At 44.3% G+C, this 22929-nt stretch overlaps 1 protein-coding gene across 2 annotated transcripts in view; it reads left to right on the top strand.

Annotated features, from left to right (window-relative positions):
- TECPR2 (tectonin beta-propeller repeat containing 2) overlaps positions 1–22929 on the top strand; it is a 110363-nt gene that overhangs the window by 83495 nt on the left and 3939 nt on the right. For both annotated transcript variants that reach the window (XM_073610554.1, XM_073610555.1), the window contains exons 17-19: positions 12838–12986; positions 19098–19239; positions 20054–20203. In XM_073610554.1, coding sequence (XP_073466655.1) covers positions 12838–12986; positions 19098–19239; positions 20054–20203 — 441 coding nt within the window. The remainder of the gene's footprint in view (positions 1–12837; positions 12987–19097; positions 19240–20053; positions 20204–22929) is intronic.

The following is a 22929-nucleotide window of genomic DNA, read 5'->3' as shown; positions in this document are numbered from 1 at the left end:
TGCCTTAATAAATTACTTTAAAAACCTGTGTACTGTGTTTTTTTTACTTTAGGTGAATGGGTAGGGATACTTATTCACATAGGGTGGGAATCTGGGGACCTCCTTATTAAAGGGGGCTTCCAGATTCCGATAAGCCCCCTGCCCACAGACCCAGACAACCAATGGCCAGGGTTGTCAGGAAGAGGCCCTTGTCCTCATCAACATGGGGACAAGGTTCTGGGGGGGGGGCAAGGCCCCCCAGTGCCCCAAAGCACCCCCCCCCCCCATATTAAGGGCATTCGGCCTGGTACGGTTCGGGGGGGGGGGCGCTCACTCGTCCCCACCCCCTTCCTGATCTGCCGGGCTGTGTGCTGGGATAAGGGTCTGGTATGGATTTTGGGGGTTCCCCTTAAAATCAATACCAGACTGAAGGGCCTGGTATGCGCCCATGCCTTTTTTTTTTTTGTTTTGTTTTGTTTTTTTTTAACATTCTGAGGTGGCTTTCCCCCTAAAGATTCATACCAGACACAGTGCCCGGTATCGTCTGGGATCAAGGTCTGATCTCTGATCGTTGAAGTCTGAAGTCGTACGCATGTCGGACTTCAAGTCGCAGGGCAAAGTCGGATCCAGTGTGAACCCAGCCTCATGCTTTTGGGTTTAGATGTGCTTTTAACATTAGATTAAACTAAAGGCCCCAAAAAACGGCCTTGTTTACATTTTCCCTAACCGGAATGCTTCCGGTCTCCTAGACCAGTGGTTCTCAACCCTGTCCTTAAGTACCCCCAACAGTCCATGTTTGCAGGTTTTCCTTCATCTTGCACAGGTGTTTTAAATCCGAGTCAATGGCTTGGTGTTTTGGACAGCTATTTTATCTAAGAAAAAAATCCCAAAACATGGCCTGTTTGGGGTACTTGAGGACAGGATTGAGAACCACTGGTCTAGACAATAGAGAAGATTGGGGTTGTTACAGTCCTTGATTAACTCTATGGCAATGGGCCGCAACTGTTGGATTGGATCCCAGACTCGGGAGTACAAGTAAGCCCAGGAAACGGGAAAGTCACACTGAAGAGTGGCTGGAGGATGGGGGTAACCCCTCCTGCTGCTTCTAAAAGCAAATCAGTGACTGATCAGCCACTTGGATTGGTTGTAGCAGAAAGGGAATCGCCAGCTGAAAATTTTAATACCGGGGTTATGGCTGACAGCTGCACCCTAACCACTTAAACACAATGACGTACATATATGCGACTGTGTGTCAAGTGGTTAAAATGTAAATGAAAGGAAAAACGTAATATAGCTAGGGGGGGCGAAACAGTAGCACACTAGTCTTCCCAGTGAAAAGGCTGTGAGGGGAGGGGGGGGGGGGGGGATGGTGTCAGGACAAGTCTGATCATTGGAGGAGAGCAGGCTGAGTTCCCATGACAGCTGGAGAACTGACCATGCTGTGCTCTCATGCTTGGTGTGGTCAGTTTTTAAATAGGAAAGCAGAAGGACGGGCAGGAACACCAGGGATTTTACACAAAAGAAGCAATACAAAGAGAAGAGGACACATTATTATTATACAAGCACACATCAGGAATATGAAGTGTTGGGATAACATATTATTTAACCCTTCTTTACTAAGAGCAAAAAAAAATTGGCTTTATACCCACTTTTAGAGGATTTGTTTCCTAAAATAATGAGCAAATAACAAGACTGGTGAGGAGCAAGGTAGAGCGTAACAAGCAATCACTCTGGACCCACCACTATTGAGGAGATGTGAGTTGTGCCTGGTACTAGTCACCATGAGCTGCTCAAGAATGGGCAGATATCCATCTCATTCTTGGCAAAATATCTGCCCATCTATAGCAACCCCAGCATTTGACCTGTCAGTGCTATGCACAAATGTAACTTTCCTTTTCTTTAAGATCTACTGTACTTTGTGTGTTTTACCCTTAAGCAAATCTCCGTGGTACACAGAACCCATCTCACTGAAACCTGACCTGTGTATCCTGTGGGCAGTGTGTTTGTTTGGGGTGTAGTCCCGGCAGGTTACTAACCAACGCCGGGGGAGCGGTTTATATGCCTTTATCCTTTATCTTGGAATCAGTGCATTGTGTACTGATGGTAGGCCTCTGTCAATATCTTTTGTCTTATTTAAAGGAATACATCCAAGTTGCCTAGAAACATAGAAAATGATTGGAGACGAGACCAAAAAGTGTGTGTGTGTGATTTATTTTTATTTTTTTTTATGTTTGCAAAATTCTAATATTGGCAGGAGGTAACTCTTTCAGCTTTTACTGCTCTGAACTTGTGGCTTAATGATTATTATTATTATTATTATTATTATTATTATTATTACTTGTATAGCAAGTACTGGTTCTCATCCTACCTATCCCACTGCTCCTTCAGTGTCACTTGCAACTCTACTTCCTCCTCTCCTCTTCCTTTCTCCGTTGGGGTCCCCCCAAGGTTCTGTTCTTGGACCTCTTCTTCTTTTCTAAAATTTCACCACCTCCCTGGGTCAGTTGATTGCCTCCCACGGCTTTCAATATCTCTACGCTGACGACACCCAAATCTATCTCTCCACCCCCCAGTCCTCTCCATCTGTCTCCTCACGCATCACCAACTTACTAGCAGACATATCAGCCTGGATGTCACATCACTTCCTCAAACTCAACCTATCCAAAACCAATCTCATTATATTTCCTCCCCCAGGTGCCACTTCCCCTGATTTCTCGGCTCAACTATCAATTTGTCCCCCCACGCCAAGGTCCTAGGTGTAATCCTAGACTCTGAACTAACCTTTCGGCGCCACATCCTATCGCTATCCAAAATTTGCTGCCTCGACCTCCGCAACATCTCCAAGATAAGCCCCTTCCTAACCAATGTCACCACAAAGCTTCTAATCCACTCCCTGGTCATCTCTCTCCTTGACTACTGCAACTCCCTCCTCATTCGCTTACCTCTAAATAGGCTATTTCCCCTTCAGTCCATCATGAACGCTGCTGCCAGGCTCATCCACCTCACAAACCGCTCAGCGTCTGCTATTCCCCTCTGCCATTCCCTCCATTGGCTGCCACTCAGCCAACAAATTAAATTCAAGATACTAACTACAACTTACAAAGCCATCCACAACCTGGCCCCCAGCTACATCACTAACCTAGTCTCAAAATACCAACCTAATCGTTCTTTTTGCTCCTCCAAAGATCTCCTGCTTTCAAACTCTTACTCCTTTGGGACTTCTCCAGAGCCTCTCCCATCCTATGTAATGCTCTACCCCAATCTGTCTTGATTTTTTTTTTTTTCTTTTTCTCCTACTTTATCCACTTTCAGGCGATCCCTGAAAGCCTATCTGGCTCCCACCTAACAACTGTACATTTATCTTCTCCATCAGCACATCCCCCACAGTTATTACCCCTTATCTCTTGACCTTCCCTCTTAAATTGTAAGCTCCAAAGAGCAGGGCCCCCTGATTCCTGCTGTATTAACGTGTATTGTATTTGTACTGTCTACCCTCAAGTTGTAAAGCGTATACTGTTGGTGCTAAATAAATCCTGTATAATAATGGCACCGTCAATTTTGAGAGAGAGAGAGAGAGATTTTATTAATTTCTTTGTCGTACATCACGGGACACAGAGCGGCTATAGTAATTACTATCTGGGTTATACGCCACCTATAGGTGAATGGACACTGGCACACCCAAAAGACAGGAAGTCCCCCCTCTCTATATAACCCCTCCTATACAGGAAGTACCTCAGTTTTTTCACCAGTGTCTGTAAGGTGGTGGCCACTGATGTGATACATGTGCTCTTGGAGGTCTGGAAGGTTCTATTAAGAATCATGGACTTCAGTCGGATCCATTCGAAAAAGCTATCGGCCAAAATGGATGGTACCCGAGCCTCATTGGAAGGGGAGAAGATTCCTCGAGGTATGCCTGTAATGCAACCTTGTGATGCTGGACCCTGCATAATGGAACCCTGTGCAATGTTTGTTCTGACCAAGGTGCTTTCCTGCAGGGTGCTATTACAGGTCCAGGGGAGTGGACACCAGATTAAGGGGGGGCCCAGTCTCTGAAGGTCTTTTATGACAGCTCGCCATGATGGGTGAAGATTGGACTCCTGTTATGTTCAGAGTCCTGCAGCAGAAATGGTAAGTCTGCATTTGTTTGCAGTTTCTCTTTAAAAAAAAAAAAGAATTCTGACTGTCTGTTCTCCCGGTGGCCACTGGGAGCAGTGTGCTGTTTAATAATGCTATGTACTCTTACTCATGTGGGCTGCTGTTTCTCCTCCAGCCACTAGAGGGCGCAGGCTCACTCTGTATGGCCTATTTTTATATAGGCAGTAAGGGCGGCCATGCCATGTGGCAACAGGTTCAGTAGGCCTCTGGAGACAGCAGACCATGTATACCAACAAAGTGTGCGTACTTACTATGTGACAGACAAGTCATGATTATATGCTGCATATTTACTGCTTATCCGGGGGGGACTGTACAACTCTAAGTTGACACACCCCTGGATGGTTAGCAGTTCACTTTAAAGTGTTGTTGACTGCTCTGTAGGCAGATGCAGTGTAATATACATGCTTGCAAACTTGTTGCTTAAATGCATGTTTAAATATACACGTCTGGAACAACATGAGCATGGGTGCATTTTAAGGAGTTGTATCTCAGTATAGTGAATTTGTGCTTTGCTAAATCCTGCAGGTCTCGTATGGGGCCAACTGCAGTTAAGCAGGTGCTTGCTTGCAAACTAGCTGAAAACGCATGGTTGCTTTAATGCACAGTTGCTGGAATGCCCGGTTGCTGAAGATGCATGTTTTTACATATTCACTTAAATATACATAGTTATACATGTTTGCATAAAGATACATGATCATGGTTGCACAAAGATGCGTGTTTATTCATGTTTGCATAAAGATACATGATTGCATAAAGATGCATGTTTGTATGGTGGGCGACTACATGGCAAATGAGGTTCAATGTAGAAAAATGTAAAATAATGCATTTGGGTGGCAAAAATATGAATGCAATCTATACACTGGGGGGAGAACCTCTGGGGGAATCTAGGATGGAAAAGGACCTGGGGGTCCTAGTAGATGATAGGCTCAGCAATGGCATGCAATGCCAAGCTGCTGCTAATAAGGCAAACAGAATATTGGCATGTATTAAAAGGGGGATCGACTCCAGAGATAAAACGATAATTCTCCCGCTCTACAAGACTCTGGTCCGGCCGCACCTGGAATATGCTGTCCAGTTCTGGGCACCAGTCCTCAGGAAGGATGTACTGGAAATGGAGCGAGTACAAAGAAGGGCAACAAAGCTAATAAAGGGTCTGGAGGATCTTAGTTATGAGGAAAGGTTGCGAGCGTTGAACTTATTCTCTCTGGAGAAGAGACGCTTGAGAGGGGATATGATTTCAATTTACAAATACTGTACTGGTGACCCCACAATAGGGATAAAACTTTTTCGCAGAAGAGAGTTTAATAAGACTCGAGGCCACTCATTACAATTAGAAGAAAAGAGGTTTAACCTTAAACTACGTAGAGGGTTCTTTACTGTAAGAGCGGTAAGGATGTGGAATTCCCTTCCACAGGCGGTGGTCTCAGCGGGGAGCATTGATGGCTTCAAGAAACTATTAGATAATCACCTGAATGACCACAACATACAGGGATATGTAAGGTAATACTGACACATAATCACACACATAGGTTGGACTTGATGGACCTACTATGTAACTATGTATGTATGAATAGACATGGTTATTCATGATCGCATAAAGATACGTGATTGCATGAAGATGCATGTTTATACATGTTTGGATATACATGGTTATACATGATTGCATAAAGATACATGGTTGCATAAAGATGCACGTTTATACATGTCTGCATAGATACGTGTTGCGTAATGTTGCATAAACACATTGCATAAACATGTTTCATAAATGCATGCTTGCTTATTGCGTAAATGCTTGTTTTCATGGGCACATGTTGCATGAATGTGTGTGTACAGCGCACGCTTTCATATTTTGCCTAAATGCATAGTTGCATAAGCACAAGCTTCCATAAATGCAGGCTTCCATAGATGCATATTGCTTAAACACATCCTGGTATGTTTTTTCATTTGTACTGCATATGAATGTTTATTTACATTAAGCTGTATACATATGTACTTGTTTTCCTGGAACTACATACATATGTGCTTATTTGCATAGGACTACATGCATATGAGCTTATTTGCCTGGGTGCTCGTTTGCCTGGTGGTACATGCGTGTGTGCTTATTGACCTTGTACTGCATACATAAATGCATGAATGGCAAGAATACTTGTATACCTGCATGTTTGCATACCTAGGTACTTGCATACCTAAGGGGTTGTGTAGAGGTAAACCAACATTGTATTAGGCCTGCATGCTTGGAGGACTGTAGATTAGGTTGAATAATATAGTTGCTGCATTATTTACCTGTTATACCAGTTAAATGGTTCCAGAAAAGAGAGGCAGCCGGTAGAAGCAGGGGCACCGCTCTCAGGTTCAGGGATCTGGCGGTGTCCACATCTCCCGATGGGCAGTGGTTTCAGGTGCATCTGAGCCACTGTGGTGTTTGGCATTGCAGTGTTTCCTGGCACATTTATTTTTCATCAGACTACGGCCGCTTCACCTTGATCATACCTGATCTCGGATGACCGAAGCCTAAGCAGGATCAAGCCTGGTTAGTATATAGATGGGAGACTGCTCGGGGGTACCAGATGCTTGTAAGCTTTCCCCACCTGGGTGAGGGCGGCATCTGAGGCTGCTGGGTTTTGAGAGTATCTCAGGCCAGAAAATCTTAGGGCAGTCTCTGAGGTGGTTTGTTCCATCTTTAGCCGGCAGAAGCGTGGTAGGTTAAGTGCACCTCCTGGGACTGTCTGGGTCTGTAACAGAGTCATCAGTCTTTTGCCTTGCATTTGCTCTTGGAGCAGAAGTTATGGGCTCATTATTGTGAGACAATTAAATGGTAGCAGTTCCAAAGCCAAATAGGGATATGAGGTCTATCTTAAGATCTCAAGCCGCTGAACATCCTTCTGTTTCAGATAGGCTAGACTGTTCAATGATGAACTCGCTGCAAAAGATAGATTTCAGGGTCCATAATCCTCTGTAAATGGACATCTTCGTGTGGCGGTTTGTTTCCAGGCTCATCAAAGATTTCTGTAATTGCAGTGGAAAGCCATTTTATTTTTATTTTTTTTTTGTGAATCTTCCCTTTGGGTTGGCCACAGCTCTGGAGGGTTCTCAAAGTATCTAGCCCCAGTGCTGGGCTTGCTGAAGACACCTCAATACACTTTACCTCAATAATCTTTGCTCAGGAAGCAGTCAATTTCAGGGGTTCCTTCGATATATTTCTACAGGAGGAAGCTGTGTTTAGGTCAAAGCACGTTCTCTACATACAGCCCTACTCCAGGTCTTGGTAGAGGTTCATTCTCTGTCTGGAACTTTGAAGATCCAGGCATCGCATTGCCGGAAGGCTCTGTTTGCGGGGTGTCGCAGAGCAAAAATTGGTGCTTGATATTCTTCCTTTTCAGGAATTTGGAAAATACCCACTGATGCCATTCTCTCTAAGTGGACTTGAGGCTGGCTACAGTTCAGTGGGCTTGGTCTTCACAGGAGTGAATACTGTCCAATAGCTTGGAATTTTTGGCCAGTATGCCTTGCTCTGGATTATAGGACAAACCTGTTGTAGATTCAATCTGGAAATGCCTCTGCAGGCATATATAAACCACCAGGGTGGCGCCAGAGGTCATGTGACTCAGGGAGGTGTACTACATTCTGTCTGGGACAGTACAGGTGCTGTCTCTATCGCCAATACATATACCAGGTATAGGATAGTGGCAAGGGGAACTCTGCAGGGGAGTCTACTAGATTCCAAGTTCTGCAACAGTTTGGGATAGGTGTGTCCGGGACAAGAGTCCCACTGCCAATAAAGGTACATGTATTGGTAATGCCTTAAGGTCTGGTTCTCCCCTATTTGATGTTTTGGATTCTGCCACATCTTTTGCGAAGAATCCGTAAGGTGGTAACACTAATATTAATGTTGGCCAAATTAGCCCAGGGGGGGCTTGGTACACAGGCATAGCGAGTCTTGCAGGGGGTTGCTCCTTTGGAGACTCCCAGTCCAACGGAACCTGATGGTCTTGAGTCCTGTATCTCAGCACTGTTGAGCCTCGAAAAGCCAGCTTCGGGGGAACTTCAATTACAGGAATTGAAAATATTTTTTTGCCTGGGGTGAAGCCAGGAAGTGGCACCCGCAGAAATAAACCGGTGGGAGATTTTCTTTTTCTTTCTTCAATTGCTAGAGGAAAGGCGTTTGGCCTTAAGTACCGGTAAGGGTCATAGTTCGTCCCTTTCCATTTTTTTCCAGGGGCCGTTGTTTCTCACTCCTTGTTTCATACCTCATACAGCATGTAACTTGGACAGTCCCGTCTGTCAGGCCATTCTTGTGTCCTTGGTACTTGAATCTTGACCGTCCTTGCACTTTTTGAACCAATCGGGGGATTCTCTGTTGGTTCTTTTATCTCAGAAGGTGGCTTCTTTGGTTGCTATCACTTCAGAAAGCGGAGTGTCAGAGTTAGCGGCTGTTTCATGCAAGGAGCCATTCTTGGTCTCGCATCATAAGGTGATGTTGCGTCATCATCCATTTTTATTGCCTAAAGTGGTTTCTAGTTTTTCACTTGAATCAGGACAGTGCCTTGCCTTTTATTTTTCTCCTAATCCACAGTCGGCAGGAGAAAGATCGCTACCTACTCTAGAGGTAGTTCAGACGCTCAGGGTCTACTTGAGTTGTCGGCACAAGTCGGGAATCCTGGTTTGTGCTGCCAGAAGAGCCCAGGAAGTGCAGGCGGCATCCAGGTCGAATATTTAGCAGTGGATCTGCCAGTTTATCAATGATGACTATGGTTTAAATGGCAAGAACTCATTTTTTTTTTTCTGGGGAGAGATTCTCTACCATGTGTGGGAGTATCTTGGGCCATCCTTCATCGGATGTCAGTGGCCCAGGTGTACAAGACCATTATTTGGTCTTTTGTTTATACATCTACAGGGTTTTTACCAGGTGAATGTCAATCATGTAGAATTCACTGCCTTTGGCCTCAGCGTATTACAAATGACAGAGTAGGTCCTTCTTTGGTGGCAGTTTCTTTGATGGTGCCTCCCTCCCCTCAGGGGCATTGCTTTGGGACATCCCAGATAGTAATTTACTATAGCTGCTCTGTGTCCCGTGATGTACTCCAAGAAAAGGATTTTACAGGTAAGCTGTAGGAAAAATCCTAATATATGTGTATGTATATGCATTCACATCAGTTCCTGCCCCCAAGGAGCTTACAATCTGAAGTCCCTAACTCCCATACATACACATACCAGGGCCAATTTAAACAGGAGCCAATTAACCTATCGGCATGCCTTTGAAGTGGGAAGGGGTGGGGGGACCGGAGTACCCGAAGGAAACCCACGCAGGCACAGGGAGAAGATGCAAACTCCAGGCAGGTAGTGCTGTGGTTGGGATTCGCACCAACGACCCTAGTGTTGCCAGGTAGAAGTGCTAACCACTTAGCCACTGTGCTGCCCAGGGTGTGTGTGATTTATTATAATTTTTTTTTTTTTTATGTACATTTTCAAAATTCTGATATTAGCAGGTGGTTACTTTCTTTTTCAGCTTTTATTCCTCTGAACTTGTGGCTTACCTCTAAACTATTATTATTATATTTCTGTAATGATGTGTGTTTTTTTATATCTGTGACCCCAATTGGTGAGATTTTCTCTATTTTCTGTGACAACAGTAAAGGAAACTTGTGCTGATGCAGTTGTCACTGGGACAGAAATACACAGAATTATCGTCAGATGTTCCTAGCCTTCCTCAATTTAGTAAAAATGAATTGCTCTGGTTTCTTTCTTCATTAAAGTTTAATTATTTTTATTAAGATATTTTTCACATAAAAACATTCCATGACATTTCATGACAAAATCTTATTAAACATGCTTATCGTACATATAAATAAAACAAGACACATAATCTCCACAATCGACAGTTCTTGGATCAATCTCATAGTACCAAAAATATAAAATATAAAATATTATCCACAGTCTCTCTCCCCTCCCCCCTGCGTTTTATTTCACCATGTCCTTTTGAGACTGATTCTAAATTGGGGGCTCAGTCTTCATTAAAGTAAGTGTAAACGATCACCCTGTAAAACAACCCATTCAGTTTAGAATAGAAATGTAATGCAAAATAACTGTCAATCTTCCTCGGTCTGGGGCTCCATGCAAGATCTCGCCTCGTGGCGTTTCATTGATCATGAGAATGGTGAGGAATCAGTACTTGTTGGCAATCACAGAGGTCAGACGTTTCTTGTAGTTGGCCACCAGGTTTGCACACATCTCAAGAGGGATTTTGTCCCACTCCTCTTTGCAGATCCTCTCCAAGTCATTAAGGTTTCGAGGCTGACGTTTGGTAACTCGAACCTTCAGCTCCCCCCGTATATTTTCTATGGGATTGAGGTCTGGAGAGCTTTGCTAGGCCACGCGAGGACTTTTAATGTGCTTCTTCTTGAGCCACTCCTTTGTTGCCTTGGCAGTGTGTTTTGGGTCATTGTCCTGCTGGAACACCCATCCACGACCCATTTTCAATGCCCTGGCTGAGGGAAAGAGGTTCTCACCCTAGATTTAATGATACATGGCCCCGTCCATCGTCCCTTTTGATGCGGTGAAGTTGTCCTGTCCCCTTAGCAGAAAAACACCCCCAAAGCATAATGTTTCCACCTCCATGTTTGACGGTGGGGATGGTGTTCTTGGGGTCATAGGCAGCATTTCTCCTCCTCCAAACACGGCAAGTTGAGTTGATGCCAAAGAGCTCGATTTTGGTTGCATCTGACCACACATCTTTCACCCAGTTCTCCTCTGAATCATTCAGATGTTCATTAGCAAACTTCAGACGGGCCTGTACATGTGCTTTCTTGAGCAGGGGGACCTTGCGGGCGCTGCAGGATTTCAGTCCTTCACAGCGTAGTGTGTTACCAATTGTTTTCTTGGTGACTATGGTCCCAGCATCATTGACAACATTTTCCTGTGTAGTTCTGGGCTGATTCCTCACCGTTCTCATGATCATTAAAAATCCACGAGGTGAGATCTTGCATGGAGCCCCAGACTGAGGGAGATTGACATTTATTTTGTATCTTCCATTTGCGAATATACGCACCAACTGTTGTCACCCTCTCACCAAGCTGCTTGGTGATGGTCTTGTAGCCTATTCCAGCCTTGTGTAGGTCTACAATCTTGTCCCTGACATCCTTTGACAGCTCTTTGGTCTTGGCCATGGTGGAGAGATTGGAATCTGATTGCTTCTGTGGACAGGTGTCTTTTATACAGGTAACAAGCTGCGATTAGGAGCACTCCCTTTAAGAGATTGCTCATAATCTCAGCTTGTTACCTGTATAGAAGACACCTGGGAGCCAGAAATCTTCTGATCGGATTTGATAGCGATCAAATACTTATTTCACTCATTAAAATGCAAATCAATTTATAACTTTTCTGAAATGTGTTTTTCTGGATATTTTTGATATTCTGTCTCTCACTGTTAAAATAAACCTACCATTAAAATTATAGAACGATCATTTCTTTGTCAGTGGGCAAATGTACAAAATCAGTAGGGGGTCAAATACTTGTTTCCCTCGCTGTAGCTAGAGAACTGACCGAGATGGTGTGCTCTCCTTCTTGGTGTGGTCAGTTTTTATAGGAAAGTAGAGGGACTGGCAGAAACACCAGGGATTTTACACAAAGGAAGCAATACAAAGAGAACAGGAGACTTTCTCATACAAGTACATGGTACAGCAGTAACATATCAGGAATAAGAAGTGTTGGGGTAACAAACGCTTTAATTCTACCCTTAGATCTATCCCTCCTTCCTCCTAGCACCTATGGCACCTACCCTTTATAAGAAAGATGCATATACTTACCTATATTCAGGCTGCTCTGGGCCGGTTGAGTAATAGGCTTCAGGGGAGAGGAGGGAGCACCAACTAAGGATGGGCCACTGAAGCCTATGGGCCGGTCCAGGCTGTCTTAGCCATTATTGGCGCAGTTTTCTGCTTTGGAATACGGCTCATGCGCAAAGAGACCGAGCAGAAAATCCATGTCTGGCTCATGCCTCAATCTAAAGACACAAGTTACTCTGTTAGGGTATCTCTGTGTATTCGCTGGTTTTTACAATGGCTTGTGCCCCGTACACACGATCGGACTTTCCGACAACAAAACCGTGGAATTTTGTTTGAAGGTTGTTGGCTCCAACTTGTCTTGCATACACACGGTCACACAAATGTTGGCCAACAATTAAGAACATGGGAACACAGTGATGTACAAGACGTACAACGAGCCGAGAAAAAGGAAGTTCAATAGCCAGTGCGCCTCCTCCTGCTTGATTTCGAGCATGCATGAACTTTTGTGCGTTGGACTTGTGTACACACGATCGGAAATTCCGACAACAGTTTTGTTGGCGCAAAATTTGAGAACCTGCTAGCCAACATTTGTTGGCGAAAAGTCCGACAACAAATATTCGATGGAGCATACACACGGTCAGACTTTCAGCCAACAAGCTCACATCCAACATTTGTCGTCATAAAATCCGATTGTGTGTACGGGGCATAAGACTAAAGATGTTTAATATGGTTGTCTCAGGCATGCCAGCAATATAAAACTAGCACTTGTAGAGTTCCTCTGTATGTGATTGTATTGCAAATGATGCTGAGGAGGGAGATGGTGCTGAATTTGTGGTGTTCACTTCAAGGCACACGTTTAGATCAGATCTAGTGTTTTGTGTCTGCGTCTGATTTTATGCTTTCCCTCTCTGTGTCACTATAGGACCAGTGAGGCTGTGCAGCCTATCCTGCGGTAATCAGAACATCTGGGCATGTGACACCAGTGGAGTCGTTTACTTTCGCGTAGGAACCCAGCCACTGAATCCAAGCATGATGCTGCCAGCGTGGATCATGATCGAGCCACCCATACAGGTAACAAGCCTGACCTCTGTGCCTCCATTTGCCTCCAGTTATGTAGGACAGGGGTCTCCAAACTATTGCCCTTCAGTTGTTCAGGAACTACATTTCCCATTATGCCTAGTCAAGTCTGTGAATGACAGAGTTTTACAATGCCTCATGGGATGTGTAGTTCTGCAACAGCTAGAGGGCCGTTGTTTGGAGATCCCTGATGTAAGATATGGAAAATCCATGCTACAGCATTGCAATAAAGCATAATTAGACCCAAAAACTAATATGTAAAATTTTGCAGGTTTCCAGTTGTAAAGCTATGGTGACTGCATTAGATTTCACGTTTCAGGCCAAGAACACTTTTTGCAAGTACAGCTAATACCTGTTGCCAGAAATGCTGTGTCCTTGTCACTTCCCCTGAGCTTAAAGGAGAAGTTCGCTATTTTACTGTCACAATCTACTGCTGTTGAGCTCTATAGATCGTGCATAATTGTAGTAGGTAGTGTATAATTCCACAAGTACAATTCACACGTTTTAGTGAGCAGCTACACAGTCTATTTCAGACCACTTTATAAAATGATTGATTTTAAGGGAACATGGGTATGAATGATGCAGTGAAGTGTATAATCAACAGTTTACCAGCAAGCTACACGTCTATTGTCAGACTTTATAAAATGACATGTTCATGTACAGCATATCCAGAGATGTCATTTGGAGGGATTATGATCACAAAACAGAATATTAGATTACAGTTTGCATTTAGGTATTTGTAAATTATAAATCTTATGCAAAGAAACGCACTCTAATTGCGGTCAGATAGAGAAGCTGATTTACGAAAGGAATAGAGACTGTTCACATAGCAAAGTGAACACTCCCTTTTTGAATGTTCATTTGGCTCGGTTGGTAAGGAGAACCGGTCTTCACCCTGAATACCAAATCATGTGCAAAGAAAACGTGCTTGTACATGATTGAAGTAAACATCAATTCACTTCATTCTTTTAAAGTGGCAGTAAATGCTGAAGAAGAGAGAAAACAAAACCCGGCAAGGCAAAGGCATCATGTGCTAGTAAGCATTATATACTAGCACATTGTGAAAGACTTACCTTTGAAACTAAGCCCTCCAGTGTCGCCTCTGCAGAGGCTTCCATCTTCACATGGTCTTCTTTCCAGATTTGTGGGGCGCTTGAAGGGCTGAGCTGCAGTGATGTCAGTCCCGCGTGCGGGAGTATTGGCCATGGTGCACGGGTATGCCGTTCCTTCAGAATGCGTGCATCGGTGACCTCACCGGCTGCTGCTCCCTGGAATATCCCCTAAACCGTGCACGTTTAGGAGATATTAATTTAACCAATAGCTGACCAGCCGCCGTCGTTATACTGCGGCAGGTTGGCCCTCCTTGGCAAATCACTGTAGCTGTACATCGGCCGCTTTAAGGCCACTAGGGGGCGCCCGTGGCACAACGACTGAGCCGATGCGCGTGCCTGGGGGCCGCGATGTACACCGGGCACCCGCGATCGCTCCTGGGAGAGACAGAAAGGAGATTTGTCCAAGTAAATGGTTATGAACAGCGATATGTCTCCTCCTCCAGGCAGTCCCATCCCCCCACAGTTAGAAACACTGCCTAGGACACACATTTAACCCCTTGATTGCCCCCTAGTGTTAACCCTTTCTTTGCCAGTGACATTTACACAGTAATCAGTGGCTATTTTTTGTTTATAGCGCAAAAAATAAAAACCGCAGAGGTGATCAAATACCACCAAAAGAAAGATCTATTTGTGGGAAAGAAAAAGGTCATCATCATCAATTTTGTTTGGGTACAACGTCGCACGACCGCTAAATTGTTGGTTAATGGGCAGATCCTTCCGGGGTTAAAGTGGTTGTAACTCTATTAAAAAAAAAAAAAAAAATCAGATCCTGTTCCCTTTTAGCAGATTAAACCTTAAACCGCACAATGCTTGTGCTGTCTAATCTGATCTGTCCCCCTCTATGCTGTAAAATACCTGGCTGGTGCTGCCCCCCCCCTCTGTAAACTGACCATGTTTATCATGGCTGCTGATCCATAATTACCATGGTCAGTTTGCATGTCTCCGTCATCCCGTTGCTCTTCTCCTCTCTCCCCTCCCTCCCTGCCTATCAGCTCCTGTGTGTGTGAGCTCTCTCTGACCCCCCCCGCCGCTATTTGTAGCTGGCAGTAAAGGCAATTAAATATTTCTGCCAGCCACTCTGTTTTAAGAAACTATCCTACACTGTACATGTTTTTATAAAACTAAGCCTGTAAATACCTTATCGCAGATCTTTTATGGCTGGTCATGTGACCTCCGGACGCTCTCCTACCCCATCTAGGGGCTACAGTGGGAGGGGCTAAAGAGCAAGGTTGGGTCTAGGACACAGATGTACACATGCATGAAAATTTATGTTTTCGATGGAGTAGAGAAGGGTTAAAATCTGTTTTATTCTTTGCAGTCTGTGTCCCAGTTGAGAGATTTCCTTTCGCTTCCTGTTCCAGGGTATAGAACAGGAAGTGAGAGGAAATGGCTAAAAAAGTGAGATGAGAAAGTGTCTCCATTAAATGATTCCCCTTGTTTCTGCGACAGATGGGTTTCCTCGTCCCTTCCTGTACAAGAGACAATGGTTACCAGCACAATAGTGAAGTTAAATTTCTCAAGTAGGGGATACAGGTGGAAATAAAAACCTCCAGAGGCCCTGACACTTCCACACTCGCATACTTTTTAGAGTCTTGCACTACTGTGGCCAGAAGCCCTAGATTATTTCAGATTCCCATTGCATTGCTTTCCCATATGTGAGAATTGTATTTATCTGGGTAATCCATTCCCTCAGTGATCCCTGTCTTCAAAGTGTCGCCTCCTGGCGCCTGTGACCCGCCCCCACCCCCACCCCCACCCCATAGATGTCTATAGTGCATGGATGTGTCTACAGCAGGGGTCTCAAACTGGTGGCCCTCCAGCTGTTGCAAAACTACAAGTCCCATGAGGCATTACAAGACTTACCCGTTACAAGCATGACTCCTAAAGGCTGATGGGACTTGTAGTTCCGCAACAGCTGGAGGGTCACAGATTGAGCACCCATTCTATTGGCTTTCTGCCAGCAGAAGCGCCTCTGGAGAGTACTTGGCAAGTAGGAGCTTCTTGCCCTTTGAAGGCCGCAGCAGGTCTTGATAGGGAGCACAGTGGTTGTTAGTTACTTTATTACAGCTTCGAAGATGGAGATCTTGTGTCTTCCTCCTGGACTTGTCCCCCCCCCCCCCCAGGCCCCTTAGTGGGATTACAGTGTCTGGATTGTGTAAGGACAGGGAATACCTTGTGACACAAGTCTGGCTTCCTTCGCTCCATGTGAGGTTATGGAGGAGCTGGCTATATTTAGAGCCTTTGGAATGAGCACGGTGTGAATGTACAGTCAAGCCCTGTTGTTCTCCAGATTCCGCAGTAGATTCCTGGATTAGATCACGGGGACAGGTACAATGCCCGAGGTCATGCGGAAAGTATTCAAGCCTAGTCCCAGGATTCAGATGTATTTCAAGACCTCTATAAGACAGTTGGCTAGTTAAAATTCTGCATGTGCCTCCAGCTCATTATTGTCCACTTTTGCTTTAAGTTCTAAGACCTTGCCAAACATAACCAGTGGACAGATGACCCCTCCTCTTCTTTCCCTCCTTCTAGTGTTGAGGATTTATTCTGTTCATGTCCACAATAATAATGATCCGCATTAAGAATTTAAATTCGGACATTAACCCCTTTTAATTAAGTGAAAGTATTTTCTAAACCCAATTTAGTACTTGGCATTATATAAAATCTTTAATGCAACTCCCTGAACATTTGTCTAGCAACATGCCATGGCTTGACACATCGTCACAGTTTAGCAGTCAGTTGACTGTTGCCATAGCGACTAACAGCTTGCGAAGAGCAAAGTTTTGTCACATAATTCTAAGAGTTATTTCGATTTTATTATAGTGAATTGAATAAACCTTAAAGTGAACCTGTGCCAAGAGCATGCACATTCTCTAGTATTTACGGAGTCTGAACAAGCAGTAAAAGTACTTTAAAGCAACCCTTCCTTCCCATTCACGCTTGTGCAATTTGTTGCGCGACAATGCACATCAAGAGGAGCCCTGTTATTGTCTATAGGGCCCATTTATGCCTATGCACCATGCCTTCCATGCAACTTGGAAAGAGATGTAAGAAGTTCTTTTGGCATGACTAAAGCTTAATACACACCATGAAGGTGTGTTTTTGTTTTTTTTTGTTTGTTTTTTTTATCATCCCAGCGGGTTGAGCGAAAAAAACTGACAGCTCTGGTCAGAACCGTTGTACGAACATCGGACCAGAGCCCCCGCTGTTTTATTATGTTCTGACGGGGACACCATTGGCTGAGCGTGCTGATCGGTAACCAGTCGGCTGCTAGTTTTCCAGCATGCTCGGCTGGCTTCTGTCAGACCGGCTGCCATACACAGAGGCCAAATGTCGGCTGTTTTTTATTAAACCCACCAATGTCGCCTGACATTCGACTCATGTGTACTAGGCTTTAGTATTTTTGACCCCATAGACTTCAATGGGAGCAAATGAATAATGCATGAAAAGCGCATTGTGAAAACATCAGAAATTCATTAGAAAAAAAACGCAAGACAATGCAGATGCACAGGTGTGAACCTAGCCTCATTAACCTCTGTATCTGTTAGCATTGTGAGGAAATTAATTTTCAAAGTTCACAATGCAAGCAATGTGTTTTTATATGAACAGAATCTAGGCGGCCTGCCAGCCCTCTAGTGTAAGCAACCAGCAGGTGTTTAACAGTGTATGCCCAGATTTACAGCTTAGAGGTTTTTTGCTATACAGCTAGCGGGCTGAACAAAAAAAAAAAAAACAGATTCTTCTATTCATACAAGCGAGGTGTCAGAATACACTGATCAGCAGCTGCAGCTACAAATCACTACAGATTTTTCGGCATGTCCCTTTGTCAGAAGTCAATTAAACGATGGACATGTGTCTTCTGTCGAGCAGGGGAGCCCGCACGCTAATCAAAATTCAGTTGATCCCTGGGGTAAAGTCACTTATGTTATTTTTGTTTAAAAAAAGCAAACCTGTTATACGTACCTGCTCTGTGTAATGGTTTTACACAGAGCTGCCCCGATCCTCATTCTCTGGGGTTCCTCGCTGGCACTCCTGGCCCCTCCCTCCTGCTGAATGCCCCCACAGCAAGAAGCTTGCTATGGGGGCACCTGAGCCAAGCCGCTGCTCTGTCTGTCCATTTAGACACGGAGCCCTGGCTCGCCCCCCCCCCCCTCTTCCCTCATTGGCTCATTGACTTTGCCAGCAGATGGAGCCCCACTGCCGTCTCAGCCAATGAGGAGGGAGAGTCCCGGACACCCGAGACTCTCGTGTAACATCACTGGATCGAGATGGGCTCAGATAAGTATGGTTTTTTTTATCTTACTACATAGAATGCAGTAAGATAAATAACCTTCTGACTTTTTAGAAGCCCTTTAAGTTTGATTCTATTTATTTTTATCTTGATGCATTCAAATCAAAAGCCTTCTGACTTTACAACTCCTTTAAACTTATTATCTGCTTAGAATTTGTATGATCTCTGCAAGTTTCCAATGGTTTAGTTTACTACTAGTGGAAGGAAGAGAGGAAAGATCCCTGGTGCCACACATCCACAGAGTCCTGAGGTGGTAAGATGTCACGTGCCTGATGAAGGGGTCCTGCGTGGCTCCGAAACGTTGCTTTTATTTATTTTTTTGATACTATGTGATTAAAATTTTGAACCCAATTTTGGAGGTCCTGGTGTGCTGGTGACACTTCCTACCTATGGTGGTAAGGGAGACCACCTCAGCCTGGGCTCCCGACAGACCATGCCCCCAATGCGTTTCACTCCGCCTCCCCGGGGCTTAGTCATGGGGATCGGTGGGTCACAGTTAGTTTACTACCAGCCTGGCTGGGCCTAGCCTGCTTGTGTGTACACATGTAGTAGGGACATTAGACTGGAAGTCCTCCCGGGGCAGGGACTTGAAGACTCCAGTAAGTGGATCAGTGTTCTCTGTATTCTTGCAGCTATTGGAGCCGTATATGTTAAAATAACAGACATGAACAATACATACTCATGGAACTTCTTCTTTTACAGCCTGTAGGTATCAACTTGATTAGTGTCTTCTCCAGTCCCAACGACAACATGCTGTGGACTCTCGACAACAAGTGCAACGTTTACGTACGGATCGGAATTACAGAAGAAATGCCCATTGGGATAGACTGGGAGCACGTACCTGGTAAGAAATCCATTTTACAGAATTATTCGTTTGTCTGGGGTACTGTAAGTCTTCAGCAGCTGAGGAACACCAAGTGTAGATATGGAGGCATGCTTAAAAGTGTAGTTTCCAACCGTCTGGGGTAGAGCTGCACGATTTTTCGTTAAAGAATCGAGATCGCGATTCAACGATTCAAACCCCCCCCTCGCGATCTTAACACAGCATTTTCTCCAGTGCAGAGCGGGACTCCTTACCTCCTTATGAAAAAAAACAAAAACTCAAAGCTTACAGGGCTGCTGTTAGAAATCATGGCCTGTCCCTCCCCTCGTGCGCTGCCTGTGTAGATGCAAGTGTATGGCTCCAGGAGCGTGGGCAAACCACTCATTCAGCCAAAGTACCTGTGTGAATGAGTGAGCCCTTAAGGCAGTTGTCCAGTTTGTGAAAAATAAATACAACTAAAAGTTAGCAGCTACAAATCCTGTAGCTGCTGATTTATAAAGCTGGCCATACACTAGTAGAATTTTGTTCAAAAATTTTGTTTTAAGAACATCGATTTGATTTTCTCACTGTTAGTGTGGGGACAAATCAGCATTCGTTTTTAAACACAGTGACAAGAAAATTTGAGCGAGCAGAATGGAAATTTTTAACAGTGAATGTGGTTTTCCTTTGGGAACGTCTACTCAATCCAAAATGAATTGTTAAAAGCAAGCGCAATTTTGAAGTACTTTCAAACAATATCCGTAAAGTCTTTGATCGTACTAAGAATTTTTGTACGTTTTGTTTGAAAATCTATTAGTGTATTATTAATGATGATTGAATTGCTCTACCTTTTTAGGTTTGCAGGCGTGTCAGCTTGTTGTGAGTGCGAGGACCGTCTGGGCACTTTGTCCCAATGGTGACATTGCCAGACGGTACGGGATAACCGAAAAGAATGCAGCAGGTGATTACTGGAAGAAAATCCCAGGAAATATGTCATGGTTAACAGGTAAGGATCTGAACACCAAAATATTCATTATTTTAATTGTGTCTTTTTACAGGGACTCTATTTAAAAAAAAAAAAAAAAAAAAAAAATTAAAAGAATTGCTCTCTGCAAAAGAAACCATTAATAGTTACTTGTCCTGCTGCCTGAACTACAGGACATTGCTGTGTTAAGGACGAATATTCTGCTGGACGTGTCAGATGTCTGGTCCCCCCCCCACTGTGATCTGTGCTGGCTCCTACATCAATGCTGTTGTAACATGGGGCTGACCGATAATACTACTGTGTAAATGTGTTTGGAAGGGATCGCTGGCTGCCAACATCTGACACGCCCTGAAGTATCAAAAGCAGATGATCCCTCTATTTAATGCAGCTAAATTTGGTGGTGTGGGCAGTTAGACAGGTAAGTATTGTACAGTGCCTTGAAAAAGTATTCATACCCCTTAACGTTTTCCACATTTTGTCATGTTACAACCAAAAACGTAATTGTAATTTATTGGAATTTTATGTGATAGACCCACACAAAGTGGCACGTAATTGGGAAGTGGAAGGAAAATGATAAATGGTTTTCAATTTTTTTTTTTTTTTTTTTTTTTACAAATAAATATGTGAAAAGTGTGGTGTGCATTTGTATTCAGCCCCCTTTACTCTGAGACCCCTAACTAAAATCTAACCAACTGCCTTCACAAGTCAACTAATTAGTAAATAGAGTCCAGCTTTGTAATTCCATATACAGGGGGTCCCCGGGTTACAAACAAGTTAGGGACTGTAGGTTTGTTCTTAAGTTGAATCTGTTTGTAAGTCGGAACAGGTACATTTTTTAAGTGTAGCTCCAGCCAAAAAAAAAAAATTTAAGCTTTTTGGATAGCATAGGGAAGGGTTAACACCCCTGTAACATTTGTTTTGCTGTCTGTGCTCCTCTTCAGAAGATTTCACCTCATTTTCTGTCCCAATGACTGGATTTTGAAAATTTTGGGTTGTTGTGGAAACAAGCCTTGGTGATAAAGCATCAGTGGAGGTACCTTTTTCCCAGAACAGCTTTTACAGGAGTGAATTTCCCTTCCTAGGGGTAGATTTCCTCTCACTTCCTGTTGTCTCCCTCTGTTTGTAAGTAGGAGTCATTTGTAAGTCGGATGTTTGTAACTAGGGGACCCCCTGTAAATATAGCTGTTCTGTGAAGCTCTCAGAGATTTGTTAGTGAACAAACAGTATCATGAAGGCCAAGGAACACACCAGACAGTTCAGGGATAAAGTTGGTGACAAGTTTAAATTAGGGTTAGGTTAAAAAAAAAAAAAAATTCCAAGCTTTAAACATCTCACGGAGCTCTGTTCAATCCATCATCCGAAAATGGAAAGCGTATGGGACAACTGCAAACCTACCAAGACATGGCCGTCCACCTAAACTGACAGGCCGGGCAAGGAGAGCATTCATCAGAGAAGCAGCCAAGAGGCCCATGATAACTCTGGAGGAGCTGCAGAGATCCACAGCTCAGGTGGGAGAATCTGTCCACAGGACAACTATTAGTCGTGCTCTCCACAAATCTGACCTTTACGGAAGAGTGGAAAGAAGAAAGACATTGTTGAAAGAAAGCCATAAGAAGTCCCGTTTGCAGTTTGCGAGAAGACCTGTGGGAGGGGACGTGGAAGAAGGTGCTCTGGTCAGATGAGACCAAAATTTAACTTTTTGGCATAAAAGCAAAACGCTATGTGTGGGGGAAAACCAACACTGCACATCACCCTGAACACACCATCCCCACCGTGAAACGCATCAAAATTGAAAATCATTTATCGTTTTCCTTCTACTTATATTACGTTTTTGCTTGTAACGTGACAAAATGTGGAAAATTTCAACAAACATGTCATACTTATCTCCACTGTGCAGCTCGTTTTGCACAGAGTGGCCCCAAACCTGCTCTTCTGGGGTCCCTCGGCGGCTCTCTCGGCTCCTCCCCACATCAGATAACCCCCTGGGAGAAGCGCTCTCCCGGGGGGTAGGGACGCCGAATGCTGGACTCTGCCCCGGGCCATTGGATTTGATGGACAGCAGCAGGAGCCAATGGCTGCACTGCTATCAATCTATCCAATCAACAGCCGAGAACCCCCTAGCAGAGAGACAGCGCATCCCCGTGGGACAAGTTTGAGGGGTCCAGTAAGTAAAATGGGGTGGGGAGGGGGGTCGGGCAGTCACTGACAGGTGTTTTTTCACCTTCATGCATAGGATGCATGAAGGTGAAAAAACACAAACCTTTACAACCCTTTTAACGCCGGCGCCTGCCAGCCTTTTAAGGGGTTTCTGATGTTGGGGGATTATAATCATGTGACTGCCGTGATTGGCTGTCACAGCAGTCACATAATCAGCTTTTTGAAATCGTGAGCTTTCCGTCAGTTGCTGGTAACTGTGCCGGGAGCGCACAGGTTTGTTTACATTTTACCAAATATGCGGCCTCTCTGTGTCAAGGCCTACCCACTGAGAGGCCGCATATTTGTGTACTCTCAGCGCTAAGAGGATAAGGCAACACAGGCAGCATGCCCAAGACACAGCTCTGAATTGACAGGATCAAAAAGTTTTGTGTTTTTCTTCCTTCGGGGGGGGGTGGGGGGGTGGTGCAATTATTAACAGATATAACACAACTCTGTCAGTGGTAGATTATTATTATTTTTTATTAAAACTTTTAAGTTTTTTTTTTTTTATTCCTGGCCTTTCTTTGTCCTTGGTGCCTCAGGCTCCTGGG

This window comes from Aquarana catesbeiana, linkage group LG13, assembly GCF_042186555.1.
Source record: "Aquarana catesbeiana isolate 2022-GZ linkage group LG13, ASM4218655v1, whole genome shotgun sequence".
In the NCBI taxonomy this organism is placed as follows: Eukaryota; Metazoa; Chordata; class Amphibia; order Anura; family Ranidae; genus Aquarana; species Aquarana catesbeiana.
The sequence above is the reverse complement of the archived record's forward strand: the minus strand, read 5'-3'. Positions and strand labels throughout refer to the sequence as shown.